The sequence below is a fragment of the Calonectris borealis genome, chromosome 1 (assembly GCF_964195595.1).
Source record: "Calonectris borealis chromosome 1, bCalBor7.hap1.2, whole genome shotgun sequence".
NCBI classification, from domain to species: domain Eukaryota; kingdom Metazoa; phylum Chordata; class Aves; order Procellariiformes; family Procellariidae; genus Calonectris; species Calonectris borealis.
In genome coordinates this window covers 77,465,414-77,491,434 of record NC_134312.1, presented here as the reverse complement: position 1 = coordinate 77,491,434, position 26,021 = coordinate 77,465,414, and the positions used below count along the sequence as shown (strand labels likewise).

The window sequence follows — 26,021 nt, the reverse complement described above, 5'->3', positions numbered from 1 at the left end:
CACACATACTACACCATCATGTTAATATGTAATTTGTAGATGTTTCAGACAGTTTTGTCTTTGGACTCAATTATAGAGTTGCTGCATAAAAGCAATGGTAATTAAATTAAATGGGTATTCTTCTTATGCATCAAATGCATAATTAAGCTCCCTGCATGTAGTTTTGTTCTCGCTGTTATGATTAAACTCTCTGGTAGCACAGTCCCAATTCTCCTTTCATTTATTCCAGTTGAACAAGCCTGGATTTTGTCTTTATTTATATCCGATATAAATGAGAAGAGAATTGGGCCTCTCAGTCTGGTTACTCCATGGGGCTTATGCACCAACAAGTAACCTGGCTGACTTTGAGTTAAATAAAATTTGTAGTGCAGTGAAACAGTGGTTAAGGGGGCCGCAGCCTTTGACTGGTGGGTTCAGCAGTGTCATCAGGTTATGTTACTAGTTGGGTTCAGTAGAGTAGAATACTCCATACAAGGAAAAAGTGTTCAATGTCCATATTTCATTCACCAAAAGCTTCTTATTCCTCATGTACAAAATTAAAATTTAAATGGCACAAACTGGGTGCATGGCACTTGTTCTTTTCTATAGATATTATCTAGACATTCATATTTAACAAATAATTCTCTCCATATTGAGAAATGTAAATTGGTATGTTGAACTTACCTTTTAACATAAAATAATAGAAATTAGTAATGATAATATTACATTTCAATAATCAGAATTCAATAATCAGTTTAATACTCTGCATTCCATATGCCTTTTGAATGGTTCTCTAACCAGTGTATGCTGAAGGCACAGTAATTTTGAAATGTATTGTTGTTAGCTGTTGGAATTATTAAACAGCCATAGTTTGCACTGAAACCAGAAATCCACTTTTAAATGAATACCCAAACCAAAATCTGTATTCATTTCTGATTCATTCATTTCTGATTAAGGCTAGAGCAAAATCTCACAAAGGAATCCTTCCTGTACAATACTCGCCTGGTGCAGATGACAAGGTGTATGGTACTTATTTTAAGGCTTTGCAAGGGTCGTAGCAGGGGAATTGGGTAAGACAATGAACAGCCTTAGGTCTCATTGAGCTTTCAATGAAAGCTAAGACTGATTAGCATCTCACAGATGATACTTGGTGCCCTGCACAATTAGACTTTAGTTATTTGGTGTCCTGTTATGTCCGCCCTCTGACTTGTGTTCCTTCTCTGTGTTTCAGGACGAGTTGGGCTATGGAAAGACATCTTCACTGTTTCAATGAATGAGAAATTTGATTTAGTTTATAAACAGAAGATGGGAAAATGTGACCTCACATTTGATTTTTATTTATAAAAAATGCATGCATATGATATCCAAATATAGCTAGAAGTGCTTTATGCATTCATTTATTACCTGCTGGACAAACTACTGTAGCTATTATGTGTAACAAGATTTAAGGAAAGAAAAACAATCTAAGTAAACCATATCAGATACAATTATCTTTGATCCTAAACAGCTGTTTATCTTCTAGTATTTTAATCCTTTGTCCACATGCAAGAACTTCCTAGACAATACTAGAATATTCAGCTGTTTTGGAATGTATTATATACGTATAAGGTATGTATCATATATGCAACTAGAATGTACACCTTTTCAGCCCCACATTGATTATTTAATGTGTTTTATAAAAGCTTTTCACTAGAACCTAAATAAAAGTCCATAAACCAAATAAAAAATTATTTCAGACGGAAACAAGTAACAGGCCAAAACTGTGTGCTAGAATGATCTCAGGGGTTAATTGTCACATTTATTTTTATAGCAGGTATATCAAGTATAAATAAGTCCCATTCCAAAATAGTAACTGATCAAAGTGGGGTTCACATTAGGTTCTGCACACCCTTATCTGTATACTTTGAGTAGGTTCTGTGCACTGGCATACTCTGCAAGACAGGCCTTGTAATGAAATATAGCTGTGATTGTCACTCTAATCCCAAAACCCACCCATGCTTTCATGGATGGCAGCACACAGCTGTGTTCCTGATGGATGAGATTCAGCTCCATGCTGAAGGTCAGCAAACAGAAGCTTCTTAAGCCCCCAACTCTAATTCAGACCCTCAAAATGGGGCTTAAAAGCAAGGCATCTGGTGCAGGGTCTTTTTTGAGGAATCAGAGTCTCTGACCCATATCACTTTCCTGTGTAGATGTGAATTTCACCCATTAGATACAGTAAGAGAAGAGAAGATGCTGGACGGGGCTCTGAGCAACCTGATGTAGTTGAAGATGTCCCTGCCCACGGCAGGGGCATTGGACTAGCTGACCTTTAAAGGTCCTTTCCAACCCAAATTATTTTATGATTCTGTCATTCTATATCCTCTAGTTCCACTAAAAGTTAAGGGCACTCAGCACTGTTTACGGTTTGTGCTACTGGACTCCACCAGATCTAAGTGGAAGATGAATACACATGCCAGTGTAAGCAGGCAGAGGAAACAGCAGCGCTGAAGGAAGAGAGTTTAAAAATATGCCACCAGGTGGGAGTATTGCACAAACATTCATGCAGGATACAGTTTCAGTAATTGTTAGCCATGACTGGTCTGGATTATAATAAGGATTCAAGTTTATTTCTGTATCTTTTTTTATTCTCTACAACAGGTACACAAACAGCCTGAAGCAGGCTACTATCACTATAAAACTCTCCAGAATTATTTTATTGTTCCGTTAGGTAATGACATCTATGCGTTTTAGGTTCTCAGCTGCAGGAGGCCCATTTTTGCTAGTCAAATATTCAGGCTCACCAAAAGCTGTGAGGAAGGACTAGCAGATTTTTAGTGTTTCAGTTCTGTTGAGAAACTAACTGTCAGTTCAGGAACTGGCAAGTGGTGTAGCATGATGTGGCTTGACAGCACTTTTTCTTGTATATTTGTGAGTGAAAATGCTTTCAGTGAAATTTTATTTCTATTTTTATATTTTTAGTACTGTATGAATATTAAGCACTACACATTATACTTCTGTGCTTGCTTGCTTATTGAATAAAAGACGTGTTCCATGCGTTGTGGTTTGCTCATTTTCTAGACCTCCTACTCAGGCCAGGTAGTCTTAGTACAAGCCAGAGAGCCTCTCCCCTACCCACACCTCCTAACCTAAGACAGAAGAACCACAGAAAAATGGCATCAACTCAAACCACCATCTGACCAAATGAGCTGTCTTCGACAGTGGCCCATAACAAATGCCTGTGCAAGAGTACAATAGAGAGCACAGGACTCTCTGAGCATCTTTGTGTTTAATAGCTCTCCACAGGGTTCTCTTCCCCTCATGCTGGTACTAACAGCATGCCATGGCAATGAGTTCTTCATCTAAATACACACTGTATGAAAAAGGACTCGTTTGCTTAGAGGCTGCCACCAGATAGTGTAATTTGGTGTTCCTTTGTTCTTGCATTGTGACAGATCAGATACACAGTCACTGTTCAATCCACACAAGATGTTACACAGTTTTATCTTGCACCTTTTGGGCAACTCTGTGCTGAGGAGTCCCACTAGCCTCTGTCATACAGGAGACCAAAACCCACAAACTACAACAAGCTGCAAAAAGACAGGAGTAGGAGAATTCCTTCTTGCTACAGAGGAAGACAAAATCTCCCCACAGTTCCTGCAGATTAGAGTCAGAAGAAAATTTCATTAGCACCAAAAATCTACTTAAGCCACTTAATCCCGAGGATGCATGAGCAATACATCCTTACCGGCTGCCTAAAAGGCTTCTCACATTTCTGAAGACACCAGGGAATCCTACTCCCGTTCCCAGGCACAGCCTGTCTCCTTTGCTACAGAAGATGACCGCCCCCCAGCCCCCAAAGCCAAAAATGTTCTCAGGGCACATTTTTGACAGCCAAGTGTATACACATGCCATTGCCAAACTGAGCCTGTGCAGACAGCCACCATATACCAGGCTGGAGGGGGAACAGCTAGTTTGGCCAAAAAACCACTTCCTTATCGTAAAGAGCAATAGCCTCTGTGACAATCTGTTGTGCACCTACCGCTATGCTGGTGCTCCTTGTTTTAGACAACAAAGGAGGAATCTGCTTTCTAGGACCAGAAAGACTATCCTCAGCCAGAGCTATTCTTTTCTACCCCTTGACTCCATTGCCTTCTGTGCTGTTAGGTGAAATTCATCCAAGAGTCGAAAGTCTGGTCAAAGCCCGTTCCCACATAAGCCATGCTGAAATTCTACCTTGGGATCTCTGGTCCTTGAAAACATTTCAGTCTTTCTGTTAAAATGCGTAGGTAGTAAGCTCCTTCCTATTTTGACAACTTGAACTTTCAGGACTCAGCCAAATGTCACCATGACTCTCTCTATCCAAACACAGACACCCCTTGGCCAAGTGCCTCAAATTGTCTCTGGAAAGAATGCCTCGTTGTTACAAATGCACTGCAAATGAAGAACAAAAATACCAGAAAACCAAGACAATTTTTTTTTTCTCCCCTCAGCATTCAAATTTGGTAACCTGCTTCTGCTGAGGTAACTGCCGCAAAATTAGCGCGCTAGGGAGATTTATCATAGTTATGCAGCTGGTAGCCCATTTACTGATACAAATCTGCAAGACATGGGGAGGATTTGGATGGCCTCGTTGCAATGGTATTTCAGATCACCAACAGGCAGCCCCGTTCCCTGTAAAGCACCGAGTACACGCAACATTAGTTCAAACCAGCCATCATTGGCCATATACCTTCATGGATATACCAAATGTACCACCCCACTGGATCAATCCATCACTAAGCAGGTGCACATCAAGAAGTACTTGAAGGGCCTCAGCCGTAAGGCTCCCAGAAAGCCCCAGGGCTGTGCTGAGCAGCGCTGTGGGTCCCCGCTCTCCACCCCTGCAGCTTCAGTCAGTGGGGTGCCTCAAACGCCAGCAGTGTTAAGTGGCTTGCCTCAGTAAGAGCCCTCCAAAGCGTTAACATGAAGGAACTGAGGGGAAACTAATCTAGATAAGAAATTTTTGCTTGGTTTTGTATATAAAAGGCTTAAGTATTCATTGCAGTGAAGTCGGGCAGTAAAGAGGAAAGACAAGAAAGCTAATGAGTAGCCATTAAAGATTCTCAGCACTTTTGTATAAGCATCACAACACAACATGGCACCAATAGCTCTGGCAATAATTATAAAGATTTATAGGCTTGAGTCACCATTATTATGAGCCATTCAGTCTTGCCTGGGCTATAAATAACGCCACTCAGTAGCTACCAGCAAAGGTTTAGAGGGAGGATTGAGGAACAGCATTTGCCTCTCCCGTCAAAAGAAAAAGGCTAAACAGACATTCAGCTGCATCAAATAATATCAACAAAAAAATCCCAAACCCAGTGACCACACTTACGGGAAGGACACAGTACAGAAATGATGATATCTAATCTCACTGCATCCTTCTCAGCTGCCTGTGTGCTCACTACATAATCCGTTTGATTTCTTTACCACAGGATCTGCAGATGGGTGTCCTCTAGTCTTTGAATTATAAAACATATGCAGATGAGTATTTTCTGCTACCTGTCATGGTGTGTATCACACAGATAGAACAGAAATAATTGCAACCAATAATCAGCTTCATTCTAGCAATGGAAAGGGAGTCTGCATTTAAAAATAAAACTTAGCCAGACTTTCGCATAATAAGGTTTAGACCTCAAGTGCCAAGTCATACTCCAGTAAAACCTGCTTTTTGTCTTCAGGGAGTGGCAAGGAAGTCAACAGCACTGATGCCACTCTGTCCTGGTCTATCTGCGTATAAATCACTTCTCTAAAAGATGGGAGAGCGATAGCAAATTCTGCAAGCAGACTGGAATAACACGTCTTTCGAGATCTCAGGCTTGAATCATGCATAAATGCATGTAACATCCAGTGTCCTTCTGAAAACATCTGAGCTGTGTGGTCTTTAAAAATGAATGCGAGAAAAGTTTACAAAAATGCAGGGGAATTTTCTGTACTTTAGGACCCCAAAGTGTGGGAATTACTATTAGCATAGGACTCCTTACCATAAACTGGTTTTAGAAACAGTGAAGCTGTTTACACCAATCGAATAGAGAAAAGGAGAAGCCTCTGTACTCCCTGCTAATGCAGGAACTTCACTACAAGAAGGACATGGAGGTGCTGGAGCATGTCCAGAGAAGGGCAACGAAGCTGGTGAAGGGCCTGGAGCACAAGCCTTATGAGGAGCGGCTGAGGGAACTGGGGTTGTTTAGTCTGGAGAAGAGGAGACTGAGGGGAGACCTCATCGCGCTCTACAACTGCCTGAAAGGAGGCTGTAGCGAGGTGGGTGTTGGTCTCTTCTGCCAAGTAACAAGCGATAGGACGAGAGGAAACGGCCTCAAGTTGCGCCAAGGGAGGTTTAGATTGGACATTAGGAGAAATTTCTTTACTGAAAGAGTGGTCAGGCCTTGGAACAGGCTGCCCAGGGAAGTGGTTGAGTCACCATCCCTGGAAGTATTTAAAAGACGTGTAGATGAGACGCTTAGGGACATGGTGTAGTGGGCATGGTGGTGTTGGGTTGACGGTTGGACTCGATGATCTTAGAGGTTTTTTCCAACCTTAATGATTCTATGATTCTATGATTCTATAAACGAGGTTCCTTTGGTAAGCTGTGCTGTGCCATTATCATTTTTCTGGATTTTGCCACCTCATCAATGATTAAAATTGTAAAGCCACGCAACAACTTTTGCTAGAGTTCTCACTGTGCACAGATGACAAGCCTGGCAATGCACGCTAGAGTAGTTTTAGAAGCTACCACCTCCAGCTGTCCATTCTGCCTCTCTGCCAGAGATGGCCACCATGGAGGAGAGACAGCAGAAGCAAATGTGTGCTGGCTCCTCAGCTGCTGTAATTTACAGGCTGATGTATTAACTTAAACAGATATGGATGGTGTTTCAGAGAATAGGCTGATTTGTGAACTGCAGCTGCAAGGAGCCAAAGCATGTCCTTGGGTGCTGCCCTGGCTTGGAGGTGATCTCCCAAGTCCTTGTCAGAGTTCTTCTGAAAGAGCTCTGCAATCGGCCGAATGCAGTCTCCACTTGGGAGCAGTCCGTTTCACATACAGACTGTGAAAGATGGTCTATAAAGATGGAATCTCCCCTTCAGCAAGAAGGGGAGACAGATCCACACTGCCTCAAATTAACTAAAATTAACTAAATTAACTAAACCCACTTTTGGAAGGAATATTGTTTTGTATTTGCTGTGTGACAGCATGCAAGATGCAGAAAGAATGGTAACGTAATGGCAGCTGACTGCTCAGACCGATTCCAATCACAACCACTGATGTGTGGTATGAGTGATATTCAAAGTAACTGCCACCCAGACGTTAAATCCACTGTCACCATCTCTGTCACACACACAGCCTTTGCCAGCACTGAACATAAGATGACAATTTAATCCTCACACGCAGATAACAGTAACACAGCTGGTGTAACAGTGTGCTAAGACTTCAGCCCTCGCAGGCCTTACATCTGCTTTCTTACAGCTTTGGAAAAGAGTCACCCATAAAACATGCAAGAGCTCTGAGAACTCAGCACGAGTGAACCAATTAGAACAAAACAAGAATCAAGGAAAATGTTTAGATTTCAAGCTCCACTGGGGAGACGGTATTTTATTTTTGCCCATACATCACATAATCAAAATGGCTGGGGCTTAATAAATATATAAAAATTTACCAGAAGAAGCAAAGGTGATGATGAATATTCTCTACTCAAAGCTTGCACCACTCCAGATTTTAACTTTTCCCAGGTTATTCATGTACCACTCTTGTTTGCTTATGCACCTTAATTGTTTCTGGTGCTGCACAAGGCAGTTCTAACCCTACAGAAACAGATAATCCTGGAAACGCTGCACGAGACTTTCAGTTCCTGGGATTGCCACCCCTCCATAGCTGTAGGATTTAAACCCAGACAGGAAGATCCACAGTGGGTTTCCAGTTCCGTTCTTTAACCACCCGGCTTCAGCCACACACGGTTAGGGGCCGGTCTCTCTTAAGAGCCATATCCTTTTGGACATGTTCATTGTTCCCTCAGTAAATCCCAGTGAGATTAGATACTAAAACTAGTTCTGACTTTGTTTTTATTATTAAAGATTTATGTAAGCCTGTGTATTCTGAACAGGATGAAAAAGGAATATAAGCAAAAATATTATATGGGCCAATTCAAGCTGTAAACATTTAGTTTTTAACCACGCAAGTATGGATCATTTCGTCACTTTTTTACTCAGTAAACTGGAGCAATTTACATGAAGTCTTTGAAATTAAGAAATCATTTCAAAACTATTCGTTTTCTAGCAATAACTATGATGCCATGTACAGCCATTACATTCCTGCAATCTTACATACTTCTGCTCAAGTTACTGTCTCTAAAGGAGTACTACCCCTGAATTCAAAGGGACCACATGAAAGTTAAGTTACATGCACAAATATTTGTGGGAATTAAAGCTTTAACATGCCCTGCAGGGCATTAGTCTACATCCAGAACTACTAAAATACTGAACTTGTTCATGGACTTTCGAAAACAGAAAGCATTATCAGTTAATTGCTGATGCGTGGCCAGCGTGTCTGGACTCTGCAAGAGACTGTATTTTTTCCAGACAATGGCTACAATATAGTTTTCAACAAATCTCATTCAATTTATTAAAAAAAAAAACACACCAAAGCTTAGGGAAGGCCACAGAATAAGGCCTCTTTTCTCGTGTCAGACTGCAGTAATTTATGCAGTCCTTTTGGAATTAACAAAAAGGGCTTAAATCAAGACGGTAACACCCCACCAATACTTTACATGGGTCACCACACCATGAAGAAGTATGTATGTATTTTATACTGACTCAAACCTTAAAGAGCCCAATTTCTCATTGAAATGCTCAATGAAATCTTAAACCAAAGGCACTCACACACCAACTGGGGCGAGCAGGATCGAACACCCCCTCGAACACCCCCTTGCCTGCTCCTCAGTTCTGGGCCCGGCCAGCGGGCACACCACGGCCACCACAGCCGCGCCTGGGCGTGATCCCCGGTTCCCTACGTGAGGTTCTCCGGGGCGTTTCCAGGCCCAGGCCCTGGGCCCAGACTCCTCCCGAGGGCTGCGGTGAGACCCGGACCGTTACTGGTCCGCCGCCCGGCTGCCGGGGGTAGTTGTAACGGCTGCTGGGGCTCCGGGGGATGCCACAACAACACGGCTCGGCGGCTCCCGTTACCCGCTTACAGCCCGCGCCTGGCCCGCCTCCAACCGGCAGTGCCGGCCCGGCCCGGCCCGGTCCCCTCAGGAGAAGGCCTGGGCAGGGCATGGGGCGAGCCTCACCACGGCCCCGGCCCCGCACCCAATAGGCACCTGCCTTACTGTTGCCATGCGAACGGCGGCACCGCTACCCAATCAAGCGCGAAGACCGTTGTTACTACGGCAACAGCGTCCCGGCAACAGTGAGACCTCGAAGTGGCGCGGAGCGGTGCCGGTACCGGCGGGCCCCGCGCCCCCGTCCCGGGCCGCAGGTAACTACCCGGGGCTGGGAACCCGGAGCCTACCGCGGCTCAGTGACCGGGAGCAACAGGGTCCGGCCGGGGCGCGACGGCTGCGTTGCACGGCCGCAACGCCGAGCGGGGCCTGGCACGGCGGTAGGAAGGCCCCGTGTCGGGGCTCTGTTCGTGAGGGCGGCCGGTCCCCGGTGGGGCACCTGCCTCCCTACGTGAGGGAGGGCTTTAATCACTTTAATTAATCACTTTAATTTTCTGTCGTCTAATGATAAGTGCAGCCTGAACCAAGGCAGAAGCGCTGTGTGGTTTGTTTGCGCCAGAGTGCTCTGGAGGTTGGGGTCAGGGACTCTGCTGGCGCAGGGGCTTGTTGCAAGGTCTGAGCTCTGTCAGGGTGAGGGCTGCAGGTTTGGACTGAAGAAAAGACGGTGGGTCTGTTGAAATCCTCCGCTGTTATGTTCAAGGGGAGTAAAGAAAGAAAAGAAATTATCTTAGGAGGGAGGCCATCCCTAACTGCCCCTGATGAAGAAGAATCTGGTTTACATGTGGCTTATTCCACAGGTCTGTTTGCCAGTTCTTTCAGCTTTTCTCTGAAGTACCTGAAACAGAGAGGCTTTATAGTTCAGGACCTTTATGGGCCAGTAGTCTATCACCGTAGCCCAATTGAGAGCATGTCCTGACAATCAGAATGACCTGCTCCACACTGAGGAAGTACAGGGCAGTATAGGAGGCAGCCTGTGTGCTATTGAACTTCCTTACTTGATGAGTTGCAGGTTGGTTTTAACTTTGGGGGAATTTCTGCCTTTGGGACACAAAATTACACAGTCCCTGAGCTCATAATATATAAAATTCTCTTTGCAAAATAAAATGCACATCCTGTAGGTTATCTCAGACTTTTGCATTACTCATCAGAATCGAATCTTGGAGTGGAAATTTCTATATTTGCTGAAAAGCCATCATCTGCTGTAGCAAGAAGGTTATCACCACAGATTAGAGTGGTGCCAGGTCCCTGCCTGATCAGTTGGAGGTAGGTTTCCAGCTGTACCACCTTGTTTGATAAACAGAGGAACAAGTGAACATGCTCAGCCACTTGAATAACATTGGACCTTTTAAGGGGCAGGGCCCTTGGAAGTGGTTTGTCCGTGTGAAAGACGAATCCAGAAAGACGAATCCAGAAAGCTCTGTCTTAGTGTGCCACACAGGGACAGCTTACATGCAGGAGAGGATATGGTATCTAAGTGATTGTTTGTTCTTCCTAGAGAGAGCTTTCATGTTTATTTGCTTCTGGTTTGCATTTCCCATAAAGCAAGTGCTACTACTGTTTTCCCTGGATTGTATGAAGTGAGGAGAAAACTTCTTTGGTCACCCTCTGAGTACAGCAAAATCTGGCTCTAAGTAGTTGATATTTCTAGAATCAGCCTTTCCCCCTTAAGCCATGGAAAGAGAATAGGGAGCAGAGTTTCCCCTGGGGCCCCTGGAGGAGACCAGGTGAAGCAGGTATTCCCCTGTAGTGCGTGGAGCAGACCACAGTGGGGCAGATATCCATGCTGGAGCCCACAGAGGATCCCGCATCAGACCAGGTGGGCATGTTCTGAAGGAAGCTGCAGCCTGTGGAGAGCTCATGCTGGAGCAGTTCATGAAGGACTCCGACTGTGGGAAGGACCCACACTGAAACTGGGGAAAAGCGTGAGGAGGAAGGAGTGGCAGAGAGGAACTGTTACAGACTGACTGCAACCCCTGTTCCCCATCCCCCTGCAATGCTTGGGGGGAGGAGGTAGAAGAGTTGGGAATGAAGGAGTGAAGTTGAGCCTGGGAAGAAGGGGAGGGTGGGAGGAAGGTGTTTTAGGTTCTTTGTCTTTGTTTCTCACCATCCTATTCTATTTTTAATTGGCAATAAATTAAATTAATTTTCCCCAGATTGAGTTTGTTTTGCCTGTGATGGTAACTGATGAGTGATTTCCCTGTCTTTATCTCAACCCACGAGCTTTTCCATCTTATTTTCTCCTCCTGTCCTGTTGAGGAGAGGGATTGAGAGGGCGGCTGTGTGGGCATATGGCAGCCAGCCCAGGTCAACCCACCACACCGTGGAAGCCTCTGATAGACCATTTCAGATCATGCAGGAGCTTATAGTCTGATGTAGCTCTGCTGCCAGTTGTTTGCTATGACCCCACCATGAGAACAACAAATTGTGTTAAAGCTACAAACCGTTCACTCTCGATCTGTATGGGGGATTCCATAGCCTTAATTGTTCTCTGACAATTGCAGAGACTGACACTCTTTCAAGGGGAATAAAAAGAAATAAAGGACAAGGTTACAGCAATCCTTTTACTTAAGCTACATAAAATAAAATGTGTTAGGCTTTAAAAAAAAAAGAGCTAAGACAAAACAAAGGTGAGACTTTCTATCTGTGTTGCCAAGCACAATACAAAATAGTGAAGCTTTCAGAAACAAATAGAAAAAGCATTCTATTCCAAAGCTTCATTTATCCTTCCAAGAAAAGAAAAGGACATGGTCCCATGGTTCTGACTGAAACACTGTAACAGATCCTCATTATTCTGTTAGTTAGAAACTGCCGTCTACATTTCTATCTAAACTGGCCAGAAATATGTTTATACCATTTGCAAGATCCATCCATCTTGTAACTACAGTGAAACATGCCTCAGATGCAGGAACTTGGTATGTAGACATTTGGGAAACTCCTATCAATTAAATTATTGAAATGAGAAGAAATGAGGGCCAAATCCCTTAGTGGCTATAAATGCTGTAATTCTTCTGAAGATAGGAAAGCAAGCACAGCTATTCTGACTTATGGTAACTGAGGATCTTGCCCTCATACTAGTAGGAGTGTACTTAAAAATATAAGCAACGGATCTGATTTATGACCTTCTATGCACCAGTGTGAATTCCAAGTAACATATAAATCAGGAGCTATTCAGTGCAGGTAAGTTATCCTTGATTCATGCACTGACATTTTGCAGGTGTAAAGGCAGTGTAAGTGAGAAAAGAATATAGACTCAGTGTCTGATGAAACTTTAAATTTGATTGCTCTGTATCAGTAATTTTTGACTTTCAGCACATGGACTTCTTATGGACCATGGACTATTTCTGACAGGTCTGTGAAAGATAGCTAAGAAAGGCAAGCTGACTGTTAGTAGAGCAGACGGATATATACTTCTGCCAGAAAATGTCTAGGAGTCTAGAAAAATACCAGTTGCGTTTGGTTTTTACAAGAATATTTTTCCTGGTTTTGGCTGTTATAGAGTTAATTTTCTTCCTAGTAGCTGGTATAGTGCTGTGGTTTGGATTTAGGATGAGAATAATGCTGATAACACACCGATGTTGTAGTTGTTGCTAAGTAGTGCTTATGCTAGTCAAGGACTTTTTGGCTTCCCGTGCTCTGCCAGGTGCACAAGAAGCTGGGAGGGAGCACAGCCAGGACAGCTGACCCAAACTGGCCAAAAGGGTATTCCATACCATATGACATCATGCTCAGTATATAAACTGGGGGGAGTTGGCGGGGGGGCAGCAATCGCTGTGCAGGGACTGGGTAAACATCAGGTGGCGCGTGGTGAGCAATTGCATTGTGCATCACTTGCTTGTATATTCTATTATTGTTGTTGTTGTTATTATTATTATTATTACTACTACTACTACTACTACTACTACTACTACTACTATTATTTAACTTTATTTTATTTCAATTATTAAACTGTCTTTATCTCAATCCACAAGTTTTCTCACTTTTACCCTTCCGATTCTCTCCCCCATCCCACTGGAGGAGGGGGAGTGAGTGAGCGGCTGCGTGTTGTTTAGTTGCTGGTTAGGGTTAAACCACAACAGTACTTTTTGGAGCCCAGTGTGGGCTTGAAGGGTTCCAGATAATAACAGATTAACCAGAGCATATTAAGGAATTTATATCTGTTAACAGTTGCCGGTCACAATATTGATTTATCTGTTCTCGGTATTAGTTTATCTGATCTGCACCTTGCTCTTGTTTTTGCTATACCCGTTAAAGATTGGTGTTGGGTTTTGCAGTCTGCTGTGCTCTGCAGTGATTAGTGATGTTTTGCCTGGGAGATTTGTTATTAAAACACTGGCCTTGAGCATTATCTGGTATTTGGGTTTTGTACCGAAGCCGTTACTGTACTTCGGATACCACCTCATGGAGACAATTAGCAATTATACCTCTTCCTCTGAGAGGTTTTTTATGGAGGAAATAGAGAATGGCACCCTCACTGCCTTCCTCTATGATGTCGTCTCCTTCGTTAAAATAACTTGTCAGTATCTTGAACATCCCTGGGTATTTAAGATACTTCTGTTGGTATTTCTTGGGAATATTGTTTCGGTTTTGTTCAAGGTTAATAAGCCATTTAAGAATATCATTCAGAGATCTGCCCCAAGGCTGGATAGTTATGAGTGGCAGGGTGTGTGGGATAGCATGGGCAAGTACCTAGGACGGTGGGCACCTCCAGTGTTTTGGAACTTCACCCCTGAACAAGTGCAGAATACTAAAAAATTAGTAGAATATTTGGGAAAATGTATGCTGTCACCCTGGCAATTCTAGGGAGACACAAATCACTGCAATGTGCTGGGGCCTGGCCCATGCCTACCGAGCCCTGTTCAACACTATTCAGAACCCTCAAGGGGAAGAGAAGGTCTCTGGATCTGACGACAAAATGACAGGCACTGTGGTTACTCTAACCCCCGCAACAGGCACTGCTGCTACTCCAACCCCTGCGACTGCGGCTATTCCCCGCAACAGAGAACCAACCCATGCCGGTATCAGTTGCCCTTATACACAAGAAGAAATACACAAGAAAATCAGCTCGTTTAGCAAGGGATGAAGATGAACCATCACGAGAGGGCCATTACGAGAACAGGAGGAGGAAGAGGCAGAACCCATAAATGAGATGGAAACCACCCGATCCCTATCCCTGAGTGAGCTGCGAGATATGCAAAAAGATTTCAGTCGCTGTCCAGGTGAGCACATTGTTACCCGGCTGCTCCGATGCTGGGATAACGGGGCCAGTAGCCTGGAATTAGGGAGTAGGGCAGCCAAGCAGCTGGGATCCCTTTCTAGGGAAGGGGGCATTGACGAAGCAATGGAAAAGGGGCACAACCCCTCAGCCTCTGGAGGCAACTCCTGTCAGGCGTGAAGGAAAGGTATCCCTTCAAGGAAGACGTGATATGTCACCCAGGCAAGTGGACCACCATGGAGAGAGGTATCCAGTACCTGAGGGAATTAGCCATGCTGGAGATGATTTATAATGACCTGGACAACGAGCAGTTATCCAAAGATCCAGATGAAGTCAAGGCGCACATGACCCACGTGGCGGAAGTTTGTATGGAGCGCACCAGCATCTCATGCCAACTCATTGGCAGTAATGACCTGGAAAGACGGAGAGGGACAAACGGTGGATGAATTGGCTGGCCAACTCTGGCAATATGAAGAAAGTCTTTCTTCCTCCCTATGGGCCTGCGTCTTGGCTGTGGAAGAACTGTCTGAAAAACTGTCCCGGGAGGTCCAGCAACTGAAAGGGGATATGTCCTACTCCCCACCTGTACAGACCAGTATCGCAGCCATTAGGAGTAAGCGTCCCTCTGCTCAAGAGAGAAACCTATAGTGGGTACGCACCCCAGGCCACCCTCTGGTTTTACCTGCGAGACCATGGAGAGGGCATGAGGAAGTGGGATGGAAAATCTACCTTGACCCTAGAGGCATGGGTACATGAGTTGCAAGGAAAAACAATCGCACAAGGGGGTTCTTCCAGGAAAACTGCTGCTCTAGTTTCCAGTGAACAGTTCCCCAGACAGAGTAGAAGGGCTGATTTTACTTCCAATCTTAATAAAGGGACTTTTGATTTACATTTGCAAGAAGTGAGTAACAAATATTATGACTGGGACTAGAGGGGCCCTGCCTCCAGCCAGGTGGAGGAAAGGGACAACTGGGTTTACTGGACTGTGTGGATTTGATGGCCTGGCACATCAGACCCACAGGAGTATAAGGCTCTCGTAGACACCGGTGCGCAGTGTACCCTGATGCCATCAAGCTACAAAGGGGCAGAACCCATTTGTATTTCTGGAGTGACAGGGGGATCCCAAGAGTTAACTGTATCAGAGGCCTAAGTGAGCGTAACCGGGAATGAGTGGCACAAGCACCCCATTGTGACTGGCCCAGAGGCTCCGTGCATCCTTGGCATAGGCTGCCTCAGGAGAGGGTATTTTAAGGACCCAAAAGGGTACCGGTGGGCTTTTGGTATAGTTGCTCTGGAGACGGAGGAAATTAAACAGCTGTCCACCTTGCCTGGTCTCTCAAAGGATCCTTCTGTTGTGGGGTTGCTGAGGGTCAAAGAACAACAGGTGCCGATCGCTACCACAACGGTGCACCAGCGGCAATATCGCACCAACCGAGACTCCCTGATTCCCATCCATGAGCTGATTCGTCGACTGGAGAGCCAAGGAGTGATCAGCAAGACTCGCTCACCCTTTAACAGTCCCATATGGCCAGTGTGAAAGTCCAATGGAGAGTGGAGACTAACAGTAGACTGTCGTGGCCTGAATGAAGTCACGCCGCCACTGAGTGCTGCCGTGCCGGACATGCTACAACTCCAATACGAACTGGAGTCAAAGACAGCCAAGTGGTACGCCACAACTGATATTGCTAACACTTTCTTCTCAATCCCTTTGGTGGCAGAGTGCAGGCCACAGTTTGCTTTCACTTGGAGGGGCATCCAGTACACCTGGAATCAACCGCCCCAGGGGTGGGAACACAGCCCTACCATTTGCCATGGACTGATCCACACTGCACTGGAACAGGGTGAGGCTCCCGAACACCTGTAATACATTGATGACATCATCGTGTGGGGCAACACAGCACAAGAAGTTTTCAAGAAAGGGGAGAGAATAGTCCAAATCCTTCTGAAGGCTGGTTTTGCCATAAACCAAAGTAACATCAAGGGACCTGCACAGGAGATCCAGTTTTTAGGAATAAAATGGCAAGATGGTCGTCGTCAGATCACAGTAGATGTGATCAACAAAATAACAGCCAGGTCTCCACCAAATAGCAAAAAGCTACTCTTTTCTTAGCTTTCTTAGACTTTGTGGGGTTTGGAGAATGCATGTTCCAAATTACAGTCGGATCGTAAGCCCTCTCTATCAAGTGACCAGGAAGAACTATTTCCAAAGAGGCCCTGAGCAACAACAAGCCTTTGAACAAGTTAGACAGGAAATAGTCCATGCAGTAGCCCTTGGGCCAGTCCGGGCAGGACAAGATGTAAAGAATGTGCTCTACACCACAGCCGGGGAGAACGGCCCTACCTGGGACCTCTGGCAGAAGGCACCAGGGGAGACTCGAGGTTGACCCTAGGGTTTTGGAACCTCTGTGATTACAGAGGATCGGAGGCTCGCTATACTCCAACTGAGAAAGAGATATTGGCAGCACGTGAAGGGATTTGAGCTGCTTCGGAAGTGGTTGGTGCTGAAGCACAGCTCCTCCTGGCACCCCGACTGCCGGTGCTGGGCTGGATGTTCAAAGGGAGGGTCCCCTCTACACATCATGCAACTGATGCTAAGTTGTATGTAAGTGGGTAGCACCGATCACACAATGGGCTCGAATTGGAAACCCCAGTCGCTCAGGAATCTTGGAATTGATCATGGACTGGCCAGAAGGCAAAGTTTTTGGAATATCCCCGGAGGAGGAGGTGACGCGTGCTGAAGAGGCTCCACCGTATAACAAACTACCAGAAAATGAGAAGCAATATGCCCTGTTCGCTGATGGGTCCTGTCGTCTTGTGGGAAAGCATCGGAGGTGGAAGGCTGCTGGATGGAGTCCTATACGACAAGTTGCAGAAACTGCTGAAGGAGAAGGTGAATTGAGCCAGTTTGCCGAGGTGAAAGCCATCCAGCTGGCCTTGGATATTGCTGAATGAGAAAAATGGCCAGTACTTTATATTTATACTGACTCATGGATGGTGGCAAATGCCTTGTGGGGGTCATTGCAGCAACTGAAGCAGAACAACTGGCAGCGCAGAGGTAAACCCATCTCGGCTGCCGCATTGTGGCAAGATATTGCTGCCCAGGTAGAGAACCTGGTTGTGAAAGTACATCACGTAGATGCTCATGTACCCAAGAGTTGGGCCACTGAAGAACATCAAAACAACCAGCAGGTGGACCAGGCTGCTAAGATTGAAGTGGCTCAGGTGGATCTGGACTGGCAACATAAGGGTGAATTATTTATAGCTTGGTGGGCCCATGATGCACCTCAGGCCATCAAGGAAGGGATGCAACATATAGATGGGCTCATGATCAAGGGGTGGACTTGACCATGGACGCTATTGCACAGGTTATCCATGAATGTGAAATATGCGCTGCAATCAAGCAAGCTAAGTGGGTAAAGCCTCTCTGGTATGGAGGCTGATGGCCGAAATATAAATATGGGGAGTCCTGGCAGATTGATTACATTACACTCCCACAAACCCAACAAGGCAAGTGCCATGTGCTCACCATGGTGGAAGCCACCACCAGATGGCTAGAAACATATGCCGTGCCCCATGCCACTGCCTGGAACACTCTCCTGAGCCTTGAACAGCAAGTCCTATGGCGACATGGCACCCCAGAAAGAGTTGAGTCAGACAAAGGGACTCATTTCCGAAACACCCTCATAGACACCTGGGCCACAGAACATGGCGTTGAGTGGGTATATCACATCCCCTACCATGCACCAGCCTCTGGGAAAATCGAACGATACAATGGACTGTGAAAGACAACACTGAGAGCAATGGGTGGTGGGATATTCAAGCATTGGGATGCACATTTAGCAAAAGCCACCTGGTTAGTCAACACTAGGGGATCTGCCAATTGAGCTGGCCCTGCCAATCAAAACTTTTACTTACTGTAGAAGGGGATAAAGGCTCTGTAGTGCACATAAAAAATACGCTGGGGAAGACAGTCTGGGTTACTTCTGCCTCAGAAAAAAGGCAAACCCATTTGTGGGATTGCTTTTGCTCAAGGTCCTGGTGCACTTGATGGGTAATGCAAAAGGATGGGGACGTCTGATGTGTACTTCAAGGGGATTTGATTTTGAGTGAAAATAGCCAATGAACTGAATTGTATGATGTTAATTGCTATATAATACTGTATGTCATCACTTCTATGGTTGCTTTATGCCATATCAACGGTATTGCAGTAAAAATAATCCAGATTAATGACAAATGAACTTTGATGAAACCAAGCAAAGCACAGCAGTGATGGAACCAGAAGTGGCTTCAGCATGCAACAATCCAACACCACACACCATCTCTCCTGTCCTGAAAGACTGTTATGAAGGATGGAGCCCAAAGTCATGGAGTAAATGAACTCAATGGACATTTTAGAGGGATGGCCCACGGACTAAGGGAATGATATCTCTGTGTGCGTATATATCAAAAGACAGGAAAAGTGGTGGTGATTAACTGGAATGTTTTGGAAAATGTGAGACCTGGGCATGACGTAGGTGGTATAGAAAAAGGCACGGATACTGTCCTGATATTCGGCTGGGATAATTTTCTTCCTAGTAACTGGTATAGTGCTGTGATTTGGACTTAGGATGAGAATAATGTTGATAACACACTGATGGTTTAGTTGTTGCTAAGTAGTGCTTATGCTAGTCAAGGACTTTTCAGCTTCTCATGTGCTGCCAGCGAGAAGCTGGGAGGGGTCACAGCCAGGACAGCTGACCTAAACTGGCCAAAAGGGTATTCCATACCATATGACATCATGCTCAGTATATAAACTGGGGGAAGTTGGCTGGGGAGCAGTGATCGCCTCTCGGGGACTGGCTAACCATCGTGCATCACTTGCTTGTATATTCTATTATTATTATTATTGCTACTACTACTACTATTTTACTTTATTTTATTTCAATTATTAAACTGTCTTTATCTCAATCCACAAGTTTTCTCACTTTTACTCTTCCAATTCTCTCCCCCATCCCACCAGAGGAGGGAGAGTGAGTGAGCGGCTGCGTGGTTTTTAGTTGCTGGCTAGGGTTAAACCACAGCAGTAGTTTAGGGCTCCATCCTGATTTTCTGAAGTCAAAGAAAGCTTTACTAATGACTTCAGCAGCAGCAGGATATGCTTCTACCTACCATATTTTTGTTGTAGCCTAGTTACTGAGCCACATAACTGTTGCTGCCTTAGCTGTTTAAATGGTCCTTTTGCTAACAAATTGATTTAAATATGTCTGCTGAACCTGTAAAAAGGGCAGAGCCGTGTTGAAGACTCCATGAATTTCCCTCTGACTTGGGCATGATACAAATAGCTGGCACAGCCTCTTTAGTATCAAACCCCCGATATCTGAGATAGAGCTTGGTTGTGCCTGAGGAGGCAACGGCAGAATTGGCTTGCGTTTGTTTGTTTCAGATACACTTATTGTCAGCCCGTATTTATGATGGGGTAGATCTTGCAGCCAGAACCCGTTCAATTGAGCTCTTGGCCTTTGAGAAATGGACCCTCCCTGTTTACAGTTTCTAGGGAGACAAACTTGCACGGCTATCAGCCGTATATCAGCCAAGTGACTGTAGTAATGATGACACTTAGCCATGTATCAGATGAAGAAGAAAAGGTTGTTTTCCACCTGAATGGTGGAGAAAGAATGCTTGGAGGCTAATTTTTTTTAATGGATGGCTACAGAGCTAGGACATCTGCCAGGGGTTACTGCTGTAGATGGGCTTGCTAGTAAATTAAGTGTGCCTGTGACTGTTTCTTGGCACTGAGGCGAACTGGCATGGAATAGCCCATGTTCAGACTCTTAAATGCTTCTCGCCCTTTGAAACAGGGTGGCTGCATGCAAAGTGCCCTTTGGGAATAGTTCCTGACCAAGCTACCTCCCAAAGTGTACCCAAGAAGCTGTTTGACCCAGTCAGAGATTATTCTAACAGTTTGAGTGTACAGAGGATGAAGATGCAATGCCCACCAACAGTACCCAGCAACTGCTTAATTTGCTGCTTGTTAAGCAGTGGGGATGGTCTACTCAGATCTACTTAATTTCTGTTTGATAACATGAAGATAAGATTGCTTAAGGTGTTGTTTTCCTCCCCTCCCCTCCCCTCCTCTCCCCTCCCCTCCCCATCCCATTTGAACTGTGGTGGTTTTGTTTGTTTATTCATTTTGGATGGGTTTTTTTCAGGGGGGAGTCAGGGTAGAAGGGCTTTTCTATCTGTGTAAAATGCTGCACAGTGCTGCGTTTTTGCTAGAGGACTGGTAAGTCTTGCTCTTGTCCCACTGTTTTTCGCTTGGCTGTGCAATGTCTGCTTTATTTTTACTTTTCATCTCCCTTTACAGAGAATTGACTGAGTCTTCTTATATGGCTTTTGTCATTTGTACATAGCATGCCGGATTTTCAGAAGGCTACAGAACTCATAGAATTCCCTGTGCTAACATTTGCTTTCTATATCATGGTAACTGAATGGCAGGAGCAAGGTGCAATTGATTGGCACATATCAGAGAGACAAGGAAATATATTATACTCTTTGACTGCCACTCAGTCTGGGGAGAAACCAAATTTCTGATTTTGAATACATCTGTAATAGAAGAAACACGGCCTTTTCAAATGTTTCCTTTGAAGTGTCTGATTGGGTTAACTACATAAGTATCAATAGAATTACCCTGTGATCCAGTGCATAAGACTGCCAATATTTGAAAGTATTTTTGTGACTCATGACTGTAAAATGGCATGGAGAAGACTGGGTGATAGCACCATCACCTGGATCACCCTTATTTTATTAGCACTCAAAACATGTTCCACATAGGCAAAGACAAATGCCTCATCATGCCTGAATAAGCCCCAGAGCGGCACCTCCCAAAGTTTTGGGCAGTAGAGCGTCGTTGGCGCTCGGCATTCCTACTGGGAGCTTGCATAATGGTGTTTGCAATCGCAGGCGCTGTTCAAGCTGTATGGTTGCACAGAGCAGATGCAGACCGTTTAACGTTGCCTAGCGGGTCACCAGTGAGCCACACTTACGAAACTCTTGCATATGCCATGCAATACTATTGCTGTCTGATTGTTATTTTCCCAGTTAGCTCTTCTGTTTATACTTACAGTATAGTTTGCCTCAGATTTCCTGGTGTGGAAAATTAATAATAGCAATTCATAAAACAGAGTAATTAGTGTAATGAGCTGGTGTCTGGTACATGCATTTTTCTCCTGCAAAAGCCTAAAATAAACATCTAAGCAACTGTACTGCTTAATAAAATAGCAGGCTTTCTTAACTAAAAGGTTGTGTTTTTAAAGATTTTCAGAGTACTGTAATGTGCATAGCCTTCAAGACAATGGCCAAAAGCATTTCTAGAGATAATTCTGTGTTATTTGGTAAAGGAATTAGTCTACCACTCTAGTCTTCTACTAGAGTGCTGACATAGGAGATAGTATCCAGCACAACCACAGAAATTGTGAACTCTCCTCGGGTCACTGCTAGTCAGCAAGAACTATCTCAGTCAATATTTTTATCGGCAAACTAGATCTCATGTCAAGAAATCAGTTTTTGTCTCTCTTGTTGCTGTTGCCAGCCACACTGCTTTTTTTCGTGTCCTATATTCTGGTGTGTTCTCATAGTCCTGTTTTAAACCCAGGGGAGACCATGGCCAGAGTGACAACTGCAGAAGACCTCAGTGCCTTGCACCCCTCCTCTCAAGGCATCACATTTACCCCACGACCTCGTTCCGCATAACACAGAGTATCATTGTGTGGCAGCAGGTGGCGCTCAATTAAATCAGCTGTAGGTTTGTACTAAAGTCTAACTGTTCACAGTCTTGGGACGTTAAATCAAAGTCCTTCTGTTGCTCAGAGGGCAAGCACTGTGTAACTTGCAGGTGGCATCATCCTCTCAGTCCTTTCTGTCCTATTGTTTGCTTGGGGTTCAGTGGTGCCTTTCAATGTAGCAAGTTGCAGCGGCCAAGGAGCCCTTGTGCTGTTTAGGGTTTGGGGCACATTTCCCTCACTACTTTGAGAGAAGTTGTCTGTCACACATACACCATGTTTGCTGGATCCTGTGGACATGAACAAAATCAATGTAGTTCTACTGATGGAGACAAGGTGGAAGACGGAGCCATGGTCCTTCTCACCCAACTCTTGTTCCTCCTGCTTGTATGTGAGGAAACAGGGTCTTTATTTACTTCCTTTCTCTGAAGTCCATTGGAACTTGAGAGAGATGCCTTCTTTGGACCACTGTCTCACTGCTGTTCTAAAGTCACTACAAGGTCACTGTTTCCAATTCTAACACACTACCAGATTTGGTATACATCTTATCCTTTGGGAACTCATTTGAAATGACTATACACTTACCACAGAAAGCTCATTTTCTGGAGCAGTAAGATTTATAGTTTGTTCCAATCAAGTACGAATTTGCTGTTAATCCCAATGTGGACATTCCTCTTGCAAGTAATTTTTAATTATTATCATGAGAGGTTTCCTCCATCATGGTTCGTGTCACTTTTCCTCCTCTCCTTCCCATGTAGTTTTAGACTTAGGGTCAGATTCATTGTAGGAGTAAGCTGTGACAGCTCTATTGATTTCACCAAAGCTGTATCCAGCTGTGAATTTGAATGCTTTCTTTTGTCGGAATGGCTTGAAGTTGAAATGAAATGTGCAAGGCATCCATGATTCTATACTTTCAATGTAAGGAAGGGATGAGCATAAGAAAAAATTTGGCTCTCATAAAACTGCATCAAAACTGTAAATAATAAAAAGCTGTATTTTGCCATCTTGGTTTTTGTAAACAAAGCTTCTTCTGAAGGCAGTTACATTTTGTTTAAGAGCAGGTCCTAGATTAAAGTGTGGAAAAAACATAAATGCCTATGAACTAGCCTCAGTGTTCAGATTTGTGTACAAAACCTCCTTTGATTCAAGTAGAAGGTAATTAAATGCTTATAGCTGCTGCTGAATTTGGCTTATTATGAATCCAAAAGAAACATCAGGCCAAATCTTTTGGCCCTTGTTTAGTTCTGATTCAAGTTCTAATGAGAGCCAGAGGGGTCTTAAGCAATATAAGGCATCCCTGTACACTATATTGCACTGTCAGGTACTTCCACTCTCCATTGCTGGTTGTGTTTTTAGTGGGAAAGGGGCTGGCATGTGCTAAAATACTTACCAGCCATACACTACATATACAGACAATGAATGTTGACCCCACTACTACATGATATCTCTACACAAAGCTCAATAATATAAGTCTCTAAATTTTACAGGGCAAAGAGATCCTCTCTGTAGTTTGAAGTGGGAGGGCTGCTGTCATGGAACACACCTATGCACTGTAACTTTATTGGTTTTTAACTTTTAAAACTTAAGTGTATATTCCAACTTACTGTTTTGGCTGTAATAGCAGAAAGGGAAACCCCTGAATCTTTTCTTTAAATACTTACAATTGTGTTTGGTTATTTATTGCTTTCAAATCAGTGGACAAACAATAACCGATTTACTTACATATTTCTAGAAATGAACTGATTTGTATTGAATTCTCAGAAAAATATGTGATTTTGCCAGACTTAAGAGTATCTGATGACTGCCTAATATATTTTACAGCTATTCCTGTGAGCTCTGTCCCAGATCCCACATTATTCTCCTGGGACATTGGGCAGATCTTACTTCAAAAGACAGCTGAAAAAGAAGATGAATTGAAAAAAGCATTTCAGATGCTTGATGTTGGTCAGACCCTGACAGTCACGAAGGGTGAATTCAGGAGAGCGATTGAAAACTTTCCCTTCCGTCTAACAGAAGCTGAATTTGATGCTGTGCTGGCAGAGGTATGCTACATCGTTGCTGTTTATAATCATTTAGAGGTTGTTCCTGTTTATGTCAAGAGCAAAATTTCAATGGGAGCAGGTTCCAGACCAATATTATCAAAAAGGTGCTAGACATGGTCAAAACCTTCTGTTCAAGTGAAAACTTGCAAAAGTAATGTGAGCTAAATTTGACGATTGGTATGTTTATATGAGGATTTTATCTGTGTAGTGTGTCTCACTATTTGAAAGAGTTGCAATTTACTAGCAGATTTTTTGATTTAAAAAAAAAATCTCACAGCTTAAATTCATATACATGCAGTGTTACGAATATCCATAGATTAGGTTGTGAACTCTGAGTCAGAGACCAGCTGATTTTTGTCTGCATGGGGAGTTTCTCACTTTTGGTATTTGCTACCTTATAAATCATCATCAGATTGGACTTGAAAGAACATTGGGTGTTTATATGATATCATGACTAAAGCTTATCAAAAATGGGGGAGGATTCTGATGCACAATCTGCACCAACATTATTGGTACACTTAAACTTCTGTCCTGAAGTGTAGGTAAGTAAGTTTTATATATTTTTTTTTCCTAATGTACTTGACTCTTGTTTTTTTGTTTAATTTGGTGAACTGATCTATTACGTTTGCATTTTAAACTAATCAGTCTGTAATGGGTTAAGCCCATTTCAGCTAAGATTGATGTTAAATTCTTTGCCGATACTAAATTGTCATTAGGGGGACACATACACCCAAAACACATTAAATAGTCTATTGGAACAAGAGAAGGATCCATCAATGAGGCTGGTGAGAATGAATATACTTTCGTATATACATGTGAAAGATCATAGAGCTAGACAGCTGAGAAATCTTTGTCTTACATGATGGAAAGACTTGTAGGTTGTGACTTTTTTGGGAGGGATTTACCAGATATTAAATTAATGCTCTGCTTAATTCTAGCCAAGTTGCTGAGAAGTGGTAATGCATAATAGACAAACCAAAACCAAAATTGTAAGGTAAATTTATTTTTTGCTGTTTAAGAAAAGAATGAGTAATGCAAATGAAGTATTTAAAAAATCTGATATCACCATAGGACTCATCCATGTATATTGAAATACAGATCCCAAATATTGGCAAAGTTACTGTGCCATATCTTGACTTCCTGTCAAAGTTCACTGAAATTGCCAGAAGTACCAGCATGCTCAAAAGGTAAGTAAGTGTTCCATATTATGCAGCCAAATTGCTCCTAAATTGTAGTCATGAATCACTTGTGAGTTGTCTAGCTCTCAAGGCAGAATCTAGCTGTTAATGTGAGCTTCTAGTGACATAGAGATATGATACACTTTGTTCTAAAATCGCTTTTTCTGTATGTGTAATTGGCATAGTTGCCATAGGAATGTTACCTGATTGCCAAAGGGAAGGGAATGGTCTGCTAAACCACTGATCTACTACTGGAAAAATACAAACCTTTAAGACTAATCAGTCTGTTCTCTAAATTAACAATGAAAGTTGTTGTGTATGAAAGAAATTATAACTGATTCAGTTTAACAGGGATTTGAAAACATGCCACTCAGCTTGACATGTCTTTAAGTGAAACATAGAAGCTAAGCCAAGGGACCCAGTAATGGGAAAATTATGATGTTACAGGATCCAATCCTTTAGGGGTAAATAACTCACATTCATCTTCATTTCTAGTGCAAGTAATTTGTCAATAACAAAGTTGAGAAGACACCAGCTGTGTGTGAACGGGGATTAAGTTTAGATTCTTACCGTCAATGAAGTAAAATGGAAAGTAGAGCCATACTCTACGTAAAAATAAAAAT

At 43.6% G+C, this 26,021-nt stretch overlaps 2 protein-coding genes across 2 annotated transcripts in view; both read left to right on the top strand.

Moving 5' to 3' along the window:
• Nucleotides 1–3,013, top strand: part of SULT4A1 (sulfotransferase family 4A member 1) — a 34,939-nt gene extending 31,926 nt beyond the window's left edge. Inside the window, exon 7 of the mRNA XM_075164835.1 lies at nt 1,211–3,013. Within this exon, the coding sequence (XP_075020936.1) occupies nt 1,211–1,323 (113 nt within the window). The 3' untranslated portion in view covers nt 1,324–3,013. The remainder of the gene's footprint in view (nt 1–1,210) is intronic.
• Nucleotides 3,014–9,324: 6,311 nt separating this feature from the next.
• EFCAB6 (EF-hand calcium binding domain 6) overlaps nt 9,325–26,021 on the top strand; it is a 119,496-nt gene continuing 102,799 nt past the window's right edge. Inside the window, 2 exon segments of the mRNA XM_075145488.1 lie at nt 9,325–9,466; nt 24,000–24,220. Coding sequence (XP_075001589.1) covers nt 9,325–9,466; nt 24,000–24,220 — 363 coding nt within the window.